Source organism: Scyliorhinus canicula, chromosome 1, assembly GCF_902713615.1.
Source record: "Scyliorhinus canicula chromosome 1, sScyCan1.1, whole genome shotgun sequence".
Lineage (NCBI taxonomy): Eukaryota > Metazoa > Chordata > Chondrichthyes > Carcharhiniformes > Scyliorhinidae > Scyliorhinus > Scyliorhinus canicula.
In genome coordinates, this window is record NC_052146.1 from 303579225 (window position 1) to 303591251 (window position 12027).

The 12027-nt window shown below is 51.9% G+C and overlaps 1 protein-coding gene across 1 annotated transcript in view; it reads left to right on the top strand.

Annotated features, from left to right (window-relative positions):
• Positions 1 to 12027, top strand: part of cd109 (CD109 molecule) — a 141673-nt gene that overhangs the window by 101107 nt on the left and 28539 nt on the right. The window contains exons 25-26 of the mRNA XM_038816851.1: positions 9219 to 9447; positions 10776 to 10947. Of these exons, the coding sequence (XP_038672779.1) occupies positions 9219 to 9447; positions 10776 to 10947 (401 nt within the window). The remainder of the gene's footprint in view (positions 1 to 9218; positions 9448 to 10775; positions 10948 to 12027) is intronic.

A 12027-nucleotide genomic window follows, 5' to 3' on the forward strand; every position in this document is an offset into this window, starting at 1 on the left:
CCTAGAGCCACCCTATGGAGTGGAAAAGGTTCCCACCAGCTCCCCTACTACCCACCCACTTGGCAATGGCGCGTCTCGGAGTCAGCACCTGGTGTGGCACGGCAGGGCACGTGCTTCAAGCAAGTGAGCTGGGGCCCTCTGGCCTCAGTGCCCCTACCATGGGCATCAAAGGCAATGGCACGTGGTAGGCATCAGACTGGCTCCACCTCTGCTGTGCATCCTGGGGATACACCTAGGCGCAGCATGGCAGGCGGTAGAGACAGGGGGAATAGAGGGGGGGGGGGGCAGGGGATGAGAAGCGGGCGAGAATGAAGGCCTCCCTGACCCTCCGGGCTTGCGGGACCCTCGTCGCTGCTGCTGTCCTCCATTCTCTGGCTGGTCCTGTGGGTCCGCACTGGGCTCGCCCTCCAGACCCTCCTGGTCTGGTACCTCCTTGTCCTCCTCCTTGGAGGTGGCCACATGTTCCTCCCCCTCCACCTCCTGCAAGCTGCTCTGCTACTGTGTCAGGTTTTGGAAGGCACAGCAGACCACCACAAAGCTGGTGACCCTCTGGGGGGTGTATTGCAGTGCACTACCAGAACGGCCGAGGCATCGGAACCGTATTTTGAGGAGTCTGATGCACCGATCAATGACATCCTGGGGGGGCCGCATCGGCTTTGTTGTATTGGGTCTCCACATTGGTCACCAGCCTCTGCACTGGCGTCATTAGTCAGTTCCTCAGTGGGTACCCATTATCCCCCAACAACTAACCAGCCATCCCCGGATGGTCCTCGAAGAAACTGGGATTTCTGACTACCCCAGGATGCAGCTGTCATGCACACTCCCTGAGAAGCGGGCACACACGGGCATGATTTTCATGTGGTGGTTGGACATGAGCTGGATTTTCAGGGAGTGGAACCCCTTCCTGTTGATGAAGGTCATTCTCAGACGGCCTGGTAAGCACAAGATGGCATGCGTCCCATCTATTACCCCCCTGGGCTTGGCATCCCGGTGTCGGTAAGAATTCTGATGGCCGGGCATCGTGTTGGGCTTGATCCATGGCAAAGTCTATAGTTCTCTGCTCGGGCAAACAGGGCATCCGTGACTTCATGGATGCTCTTGTGGGCTGTAGTTTGTGAGATGCTGCACAAATCTCCACTCAAACCCTGGAATAGGACTGGGATGTAAAGTTTCATGGCTGCAGTGACCTTGACGGCTATCAGGTGCGGTTATTCTCCTCCTCCACGTGGTGCCAAGCCTGCAAGGACCTGCCACAGATGCCGCACTGTCCCCTTGTTGAGGCGGGGCCTCCTGTGACACACGCTGTCCGTCATCTGTTCAAAGACCATTGACACCTGTACACCTTGGGTCGTCACCGTCCTTACCCTCTGGGTCCCTCCGTGGCCTGATGGGCCCCCCAGAGTATGGGGCGGGGCCTTGCACATGGGCCGCCACCTCGAGTCTCTGTCGACGCTGCTGCTGCCTTTCCGACGTCTGTCCGCCTGGCCTGCCAGCATTACCAGATGGGCAACATCCGCGGGGTCCATGATATCGTCCATCCCGTGTAATATCAGTAAGGAACTGGGAGAGGGTGACAGTCTGACAGTCAGTGGTGTCTTCAACCCTGGACACTCCATTCCCCCATTGCTCCCCCATCCCCTGCCAACCGACACACCATGCACCCTCATCCCATGCACCCCCGGCCAGCCCCTGCTCACCGGCCTCCACACCCTGTACATCAGACACCCACACGTAACATTACCTGGATTGGGCTCTGGTCCCATCCCATCCCTCCCTTTAGTTGCGGAAATGTCCCTGGTGCTGGGGCCCAGCCCCTGGGTGTTCAGATATTGGCTACTGCACCCATGGTGTTGCTGAGAAATGCCCACCCCCCACCGATGGCGTCCCACCCCGATCGAGGTTAGTCCTCGCCTCCCTCACCTCCCGAGCACAAGGGCAGCAACCCCAGTGCCCCCCAGCTCATTGCCTGTGAGCGAAGAGGGCTACTCACCTCCTCGGATCCCCACAGACGCCCTTCCGCCAGCGTCACGTTTTAAAAAAGGAGTCTAATCAGTGCCCGCGTGTCCACTTGCTGGGGAGCAGGTGGTTAGATCACGGAAGGCCGTTAGATAAGGGGCCGCTCCCAGTAACTGTGGAAATTGGCCTTAAGTGGTGATTATTGGTTTCACGTCACTGATTTTGCCAACGGGAGTGGGCCAGTTGGATCGTAAACCAATTGGCGCCCGGCCTGGACCTTGATTTTGGCCTCTCCTGCGATCTAACAGCCGGCTCAAGCGCTTGCTCACGTGCAACACAGCCATTAAATTGCACCTCTATTTTTGTAACAAATTTTCCGCGCTCTCTTCCTCTTGCCTTCACCTGTTTCCATCTCTCTCTCGTTTGCTCTCTCTTGTTCTCTTGTCATCACTCTCTAATGTACACGTGTCTCTCAAGATCTCTCTCGCTCTTTCATTCTCTCTTGCTTTCTCTGTTTTTCTCTAACTCTTGCTCTTTTGTTCTCCCATTTGCATTCCAAAGATGTCCAGTTTTGTCCCCATACTTGAGGAGGGATGTAGTGCCATTGGAGGCAGTTGAGCGGGAGTTCACTGGATTGATTCCAGAATTGAGGGGTTTGCCTTATGAACAGGGATTGCACCGTTTAGGCCGATACTCTCCAGAGTTTAGGAGAATGGGAGGAGATCTAATTGAGGTATATAAGATGATAAAATGTACTGACAAAGTAAACATGGAGAGGATGTTTCTTCTTGTGGGATAGTCGAGAACAAGAGGCCATGGTTTTAGGATAAGGAGTAGCAAATTTAAAACAGAGATGAGGAGAAATTACTTCTCTCAAAGGAGCTATTGTGCTGGCTCATCTGTGGAATTCACAGAGTGCAGTAGATGTCGGGACATTGGGTAAATTTAAGGAGGAGATAGACATATTTTTAATTAGTATTGGGGTGAAGGGTTATGGAGAACGGGCAGGAAAGTAGAGCTGAGGCCGAGATGAGGTCAATGCTCATATTGAACAGTGGAACAGGCTTGAGGGGCTGCATTGCCTAATCCTGCTCCTACGTCTTCCCTTGCTATTACTTCAGTCCTTCAGTACTCCTCTAAACTATCCTCTTGGGCTCTTCCTAAGCTTCAGGTATTCTACCCTCCAGCCCCTCAATCGGGACTCTGCTAGAAATGATGAGCTAACACAATATCTCCTTCTGCAGTCCTTGCATAACCTCCTTCCTCCTCAAGCCTCCCTGAGGATGTTGTTCCAATTGGTCAGCTCTACTTTACAAAGAGCTTTCAACATGCAAAATGCACATTGGAGATAAGGAACATGAACACAGGAATTAGGAGCAGAAATAAGCAATTCAGCCCTGAGAGCCTGTTCCGCCATTCAATCAGATCATAACTGATCTCTTCCTGGTCCCAAATCCACCTCCCCACCTGTTCCTCATGTCCCTTTAACCCATTTTGTAAATCAGAAATATATCTATCTCCTTCTTGAAACCATTTAATGACTCCAATTCCACTGCATTATGGGGCAGCGAGTTCCACAAATTCACCACCCTCTGCGAGAGGTAGTTCCTCCTCGTCTCAGTTCTAAATCCACCGCCTCTCAAACTATGGGTGCGATTCTCCCATATGGGGAGAAATCGTAAGGCTGGCGTCAAATCCGGGCGGGTTTGACGCCAGCCCCCCCTTCCCGACCGGGAACCGATTCTGGTCCCCGGTCGGGGCTAGCATGCCGCGGCCGTAAACTCCGGCATCGCGGGCTTAACGAATTTCGTTAAGCCCGCTTGCCAGAGTTAGCGCCGGCTGACGCGTCATATGACGTCAGCCGCGCATGCGCGGATTGGAAGACTCCAACCCGCGCATGCGCGGATGACGTCATCGCACATTTGCGCGAAACCCGCGCATGCGCAGGCCGGGATGCCCCTCAGCCGCCCCGCGAAGTGATACAGCGGGGCGGCGGAGGGACAAAGAGTGCGCGGGCATCGGACCCGCTGCCCGCGATCGGTGCCCACCGATCGCGGGCCCATGGCACCCTTGGCACGGCCGTGGTACTGCCGTGCCAATCGGTGCCATGGTTTTAAAAATCGAGAGTTTACGGCCGTTTTTACGAACGGCCAGACCAGGTGTGTTTGCCGTTCGTAAAAACAGCCGTAAAGGGCTGGGAACTCGGCCCATCGATCAGCTGAGAATCGCTGCTGGCCGTAAAAAAACGGCGGCAGCGATTCGTATCGGGAGTCGGGCATGGTGGGGGGGGGGGGGGAGAATAGCGGGAGGGCGTCGGAACAGCGTGGCCGTAAAATTTTACGAGCCACGCTATTCTCCGCACCGTCGTGAGTGCGGAGAATCGCGCCCTATATCTCTGACCTCTCATTCTAGATTTCCCCACAAGGAGAAACATTTGATCTACATTTATTTGATCAATCCCTTTTAGTATTTTATATATCTCCATCAGATCCCCTCACATCCTTCTAAACTCCAGTGAGGACAAGCCCAAACTGTTTAATCTCTCCTCACACGTCAACCCTTTCATCCCCGGAAGCAATCTCCTCTGAACTGCCTCCAATGCCACCACATCCTTCCTCAAATAAGGAGACCAAAACTGGACACAATACTCCAGATGTTGTCTCACCAACACCCTATACAATTGCAACAACACTTCTCTACTTTTATACTCCAGTCCTTCTGCAATAAACGCTAACAATCCATTTGCCTTTTTAATTACATGCTGTACCTGCATACGGACCTTCTGTGATTCATGAACAAAGACACCCAGATCCCTCTGCTCAGATGCATTTTGAATCTTGTTTCTGATGTGTTGGGTATGCTGGGTCTGCGAGGACTGCGTTTACCAGAGCAGTGAGAGAGACAGACTACCAACACTTGTAGAAGTACAACTCTATTTTATTTGGCTATGAACTGTTAAACATGCTTGCACTGTGGGTTGACACTATGTTAAGTTGACTGGAGACCTGAGGCTAACCTGACCAGACTATCCTGCTGGCACGTGGTAGATGTTCATGTTGCTGATCACGAGCTCTGACTGTCTCAGAGGCTGCATCCCAAGAGAGCGGGAAAACTAGTGCCCTCTGGCTTTATAGTGGCCGTGTCCTGTCTGGTGATTTGCTGCTGTGTTCTGTGTGTTGATTGGTCATTCAGTGTGTCAGTCGGTGTCTGTCTGTGCACCATCATATACTTGTGTGTATATTATGACAGTTTCCATTTCGATAATAATTTACCTTTCTATTTTTTTGGCCAAAATGGACAACCTCACTCTTATCTACATTTAATCAACATTTGACTAATGTTTGACTAAACTAAGCCCTTTTGTGCTCAGCAAGTCCTGCAAGGAAGTGAGCAGTATTGGAAAACTTCCAGCCTTTCACATCTACTTTAAAACCACAGCATAGCGTCAAACAACGACATCACAACCTGTCACAGTCTGCTGAGTGTTGTTTATTGACACGATTCAGCTCTGAAGGGACTCAGGTTTCAGGAATAATGTTGCTGATCTGGGCAAGTAAAGTACGCCTTAAGTCAAACATATTTTGTTTTGCTGAATCTCATAAAGCTTCTGAAGCAGACGAGCGCTTGGTTATTCCAAATACTTTAGTGATTTATTGAAGACGTGGTCTGTTTTATACAAGCAAAATTAATTTTCGGCAGAGATCGAAAGGAGGTTGCTCATGAAGAAAGCAGGAAATCTACATAAGTGAAGGAGGTGGAAGAAAAGAGAAGATTCACGGGCGAAAACAGAAAGACGGAAGAGAAGATGAGTGAGACAGAGGAGAAAAATGAGACGGGGATGGGGGGGGGAGGAAGGTTAAAAAATGAAGATGAGGAGAGAAGGGGTCAGAGTTGAAGAAGCAGAAGAGAGCAATAGGGACAGAGATACCAGAATGAGAAATGGAAAGATGGACAAAATTGAAGAGGACAAGGGAGGGAGCTGGAAAGGAGAGAGAGACAGAAATGAAGAGAGGCGCAGAGATGGTGAGAGAGGCAAGTGAGAAGTGAAAAGGAGAGAGGGAGAGTCATTAATATCTTGAGAGTTATCAAGTCATTAATATGGATCATAAATAGTTGAGGCCCCAGCACCGATCCCTGCGACACTCCATCAGGTTTATGTACCTGAAAATGACCCATTTATCCTGTCTCTGTTTCCAGCTAGTCAGTCCTCTATCCACGCTAATATGTAACGCCCCCCCACCTCTCCTCACCAATACCATAAGCTAGGGGGCGGGATTCTCCGACCCCCCCGCCAGGTTGGAGAATCGCCGGGGGCCAGCATCAATCCCGCCCCCGCCGTGTCCCGAATTCTCCACCACCAGAGATTCGGCGGGGGTGGGAATCGGGCCGCGTCGGTCGGCGTGCCCCCCCCAAGGCGATTCACCGGCCCGTGATGGGCCGAATGCCCGCCGGTATCATGCATCTTCCGCCGGCGTGGATCAAACCACCTACCTTACCGGCGGGAGCAGGCGGCGTGGGCGAGTTCTGGGGTCCTGGGGGGAGGGGCGCGGGGCGATCTGGCCCCGGGGGGGTGCCCCCACGGTGGCCTGTCCCGCGATTGGGGCCCACCAATTGGCGGGCGGGCCTGTGCCGTGGGGGCACTCTTTTCCTTCTGCATTCGCCATAGTCTTCACGATGGCGGAGGTGGAAGTGACCCCCTCCCCAGCGCATGCGCGGGGATGACGTCAGTAGCCGCTGACGCTCCGGCGCATGCGCGGACTTCCACGCCAGCCGGCGGAGCGCCAACCACTCCAGCGCGGGCTTAGCCCCTCAATGTGTGGTCTTGGCCCCTAAAGGTGCGGAAACTTCCGCACCCTTGGGGTGGCCCAACACCGGAGTGGTTCACGTCACTCCATCACGCAGGGACCACTCGCCCCGCTGGGTAGGGGAGAATCCCGGCCCTTATCTTGTGTAGGAGGGAGCTTTTATGTGGCAATTTATTGAACGACAATTTGAAATCCAAACACACTACATCTACTGGTTCCCCTTTATCCAGAAGTATAGTGGTATTGTCACTGCACTCGTAATCCAGAGTAATGGTCCGGAGACCTGGGTTCGAAACCCACTCATGGCAGATTGTGAACTTTGAATTCAGTGAACATCTGGAATTAAAAGTCTAATGATGACCATGAAACATTATTGATAGTCATAAAAACCCATCTGGTTCACTAATGTTCTTAAGGGAAGGAAATCTGTCATCCTTACCTGGTCTGGCCTACATGTGACCCACCACAATGCGGTTGACTCTTAGCTGCCCTATGGAATTAGCGAGCAAGCCACTCAGTTCAAGGGAATTAGGGTTGGGCAACAAATGCTGGTCTTGCCAGCGACGCACCCACATCCCATGAACGAATAAAAAAAATCCACCCTCTTTGCTACAACCACCAACAACTCTGGCGAATTTGCCAAACACAATTTCCCTTTCACAAAACCATGTTGACTCTGCCTGATTGTATTCTGATTTTCTAAATACCCATCTTCTACTTCTTTAACAATAGATTTTTTCCCAGTAACAGATATTTGACTAACTGGCCTATAATTTCCTGGTACCTGTCTCCCCTCTTTCTTGAATAGAAATGCCACATTTGTGGGGCGGGATTCTCCAACCTGCCGCTGGGTCAGAGAATTGCTGGGGGGGGCGGCGTGAATCCTGCCCCCGCCGTCCACCGAATTCTCCAGCACCGGAGATTCGGCCACGCCGGTCAGCGGCCGCTCGCTACGGCCCCCCTGGCGATTCTCCGACCCACGATGGGCCGAAGTCCCGCTGGTTTTTTGCCAGTCCCGGCGGCGTAGATTAGACTAAGTCCCTTACCAGCGGGACCTGGTGGCGCGGGCGGGCTCCTGGGGGGGGGGGGGGGGCGCGGGGCAATCTGGCCCCGGGGGGGGGGGTGCCCTCACGGTGGCCTGGCTAGTGAGGGCCGAATCTCCGATCTGGCTAGGGGCAGCACGGTAGCATGGTGGTTAGCATAAATGCTTCACAGCTCCAGGGTCCCAGGTTCGATTCCCGGCTGGGTCACTGTCTGTGCGGAGTCTGCACGTCCTCCCCGTGTGTGCGTGGGTTTCCTCCGGGTGCTCCGGTTTCCTCCCACAGTCCAAAGATGTGCGGGTTAGGTGGATTGGACATGCTAAATTGCCCGTAGTATCCTAAAAAAGTAAGGTTAAGGGGGGGAGGGGGTTGTTGGGTTACGGGTATAGGGTGGATACGTGGGTTTGAGTAGGGTGATCATGGCTCGGCACAACATCGAGGGCCGAAGGGCCTGTTCTGTGCTGTAATGTTCTATGTTCTATGATCGGGGCTCACCGATCCGCGGGTGAGCCTGTGCCGTCAGCCGTGTCAGCCTCCGCGATGGCCGATGCATAGGTGAACCCACCCCTCGCTCATGCACGGGGATGACGTCAGCAGTCGCTGACGCTCCGCGCATGCACGGGCTTGCGCCAGCCGAAGGCCTAGCCCAATCCTCCACACCTTTGGGGCGGGCTGACGCCGGAGTGGTTCTGCCACTCCATCCCACCGGGACCCCCCGCCCCGCCGGGTACGGGAGAATCCTGCCATTGGTTTTCCAATACACTGAGATCTTTCAAGAAGCTGGGAAATTTTGGAATTTTACAACGAATGCATTCACTATTTCTCCCACCACTTCTTTTAAGGGTCTTGGATGCATGCCATCAGGTCCAGGAGACTTGTCAACCTTTAGTCCCATAGGGGTACCTAATAGTTGTTCTCTGATGATAATGATTGTTTTAAATTTCTCCCTCCCTTTTACCCGTTAATTTTCTACTATCATAATGTTATAACAGTGGTTAGCACTGTTGCTTCACAGCACCAAGGGCCTGGGTTTGATTTCAGGCTTGGATCACTGTCTGTGCGGAGTCTGCACGTTCTCCCCGTGTGTGCGTAGGTTTCCTCCGGGCGCTCCAGTTTCCTCCCACAAGCCATGAGTGTGGTAACTAAGGGATTTTCACAGTAACTTCATTGCAATGTAAGCCTACGTGTGACACTAACAAAGTTATTATTATTATTAAATATCTCTATTCCGTCTCCTCTCAGCCATTTCTACCCTAGGTGATAGTCTATTGATAGTTATAATCTCCAAGTGCTGTAATTATTCTTGTAACTCTATTTTGTATTTTACTTCTACATCTGTTTTATGATACATGGATAAGAACCATGATCTTAAATGTCTTTTGAAATGTTTCCCCCCCCCGATCCCCACCAAAAATAGGTTGTCTGCCTTTGTGCTGAGGTGCTTCTTGCAGGCCCAAAGCTTTATTTACATCGACACGTTGGTGTTGGATGGAACCATTTCCTGGATATTGGAACATCAGGCGAAAAACGGCGAATTCTCGGAGCCTGGGCGAGTTATCCATTCAAACCTCCAAGGAGGCCAGAGCGGGCCTACATCGCTCACCGCTTACATACTGACAGCTCTGCTGGAGGATCAGAGCTACATGGTAGGTCCAGTGGTCTTTGTGCCGTTCCCTAAGTAAATCATTATGCCATAAAAAGGGAGATCTGCTGCCAAAGCTTTTTGCAAATATATATATTGCGGAATACCTAATGGCTTTCTGATTTTGTTATGTTGCGAGAGTGCCTGGTGCAAGGCCTCAGGATTAATCCAGCCATACATATTTACAAGCTTGACAAAGGGACCGAGGTCAGAATACAGATTGGACTGGATTTGTTTATTGTCAGGTGTACCGAGGTACAGTGAAAAGTACTTTTCTGCGAGCAGCTCAACAGATCATAAAGTACATGAAAAGAGAAAGAAATAAAAGAAAATGCACAATAGGACAACACAAGGTACACAACGTAGTCTTAAATTTTAAAAGATTCGAACGAGTATAAGATAAATAAAAAGAGGATCTGTTCGGGAGCGCTTGCAGAGAATCGCCTCACTCCGGCGCCATCTTGCTGAGATTGTACTCAAAGCCTGCACTCGCAAAACACAAATAACTCATCTGCAGACAATGTGATTCCACAATTGGGCAGCACTTGATGAACAACTCTGAGTGTGTTAATAGTTACACTAACAACCAATTTAAAATCATCAGATGAGCTCATAATGTGACTCATTTATGCTTGCCAAAAGTGACACACAGTTGTACACAGAGATCCAGGGCGGGATTCTCTGACCCTCCGCCGGGTTGGAGAATTGCCGGGGGGGCGGCGTGAATCTCGCGGCCGCCATCTGCCGAATTCTCCCGCACCGGAGATTTGGCGGGGGCGGGAATCGGGCTGCAACGGTCGGCGGCCGCTCACAGCGGCCCACCTCGGCGATTCCCTGGCTCGCGATGGGCCGAAGTCCCGCTGGTTCTTTGCCAGTCCCACCGGCGTAGATCAGACCAGGTCCCTTACCAGCGGGACCTGGCAGCGCGGGCAGGCTCCAGGGTCCTTGGGGGGGGGGGGGGGGGGGGGGAGGGGCTCGGGGGGATCTGGCCCTGGGGTGTGCCCACAGATCCGCGGTGGGCCTGTGGCCTGGGGGCACTCTTTTCCTACGCGCCGGCCGTGTCAGCCTCCGCGATGGCCGACGCATAGGTGAAACCCCCCCCCCCCCCCAGCATTTTCTGTTTCAGATTCCAGCCTCGGCAGTATTTTGCTTTTTATTGTGAAGCCCGGGTGCTTGATAGAGGTGCCAACAGTTTGATCTTCACCAGCTTGAAAATGTGCAATCATTTGTTAAAGAACTTTCCACTCCATTAATATTTCAACACCATTTGTCCACTTCTCTTCCATCCTGTGAGCCTGACTAGACAATGATTTTGAATGCTGTGTCTTCCAGAGTAAGGTTTTAGATCAGGTGTCAAGCTCCGTAACCTATCTCGAAGGGAAGCTACAAGATGGAATCAGCAGTAACTACACCCTTTCCCTCGTGACGTACGCTTTAACCTTGGCCAACAGCAGCTACGCAACACAAGCCCTCAATGAGTTGAATCAAAGAGCAGATGAGAAGGGTAAGTTTAAAAAGTCAGCCATTTTGAAGTAACGTGTATATTTTATCAGTGGGTAGGAATTGCATTTTGGTCAGTTTTAAAAAATTGGACTTTGGGAATAAAATACTGGACATAGGTTTTTATTGGGGTTGGCGGCTGATTCTCCTGAATGTTTAAGCAGGAGGACTCAGCTTGTATTCCTATGATGGCAACTGTCTGTCTTGGGAGGCAATGGGCTTTGCCCAAGGTTTGTGCCACTTCTGTATTGAATATTAACTGTTGTGGATGTGGAAGTCCCTTCCACATCTGGAACAGGTGAATAGTGCTGGCTCGAGGTCATTCAGCTCTCTTTCCCACCGTCTGGTCATTTCTCTGGTCCTCTGCTTTTTCCAAACTCTTCACTTATCTCCAGACACTCGGGTCATCAGTGTGCACTTCCCATGCATTGGCTCCACTCCGGTCAACTTGAGGTCTTGCTTGCGGACATCCTTGTACCGCAGACATGGGTGATCAATCCATCTCGTGCCTATAGCAAGCTCGTCATACAGCGTGTCTCTGGGGGATACAGCTATCACCCAGTCAGTTCACATAGCCCAGCCCAGTTGCCACTGACTTGAGAGGGAGCACACTCTGGGGATCCTTGGACACTGGTGTACTTTCGTATTCAGAACTCTGTCTTTCCAGGAGATGCCCAATATTTGCCTGAGGTGGTGGAGGTGGAAACTGTTCAGCTGAGGGCGGCACAGTGGCACAGTGGTTAGCACTGCTGCCTCACAGCTCCAGGGTCCCACATCCAATCCGGCCTCGGGTGACTGTCTGTGTGGAGTTTGCACTTTCTCCATGTGGGTGCGTGGGTTTCCTCCGGGTGCTCCGGTTTCTTCCTGTCGTCCAAAGATGTGCAGGTTAGGTGGATTGGCCATGATAAATTGCCCCTTAGTGACCAAAATAAAGGTTAGATGGGGTTACTGGTTTACGGGGATAGAGTGGAGGCGTGGGCTTAAGTAGGGTGCCCTTTCTGAGAGCCGGTGCAGACTCAATAGGCCGAATGGCCTCCTTCTGCACTGTAAATTCTATGATTCTTTTCTTGGCTTGCATAAGTTG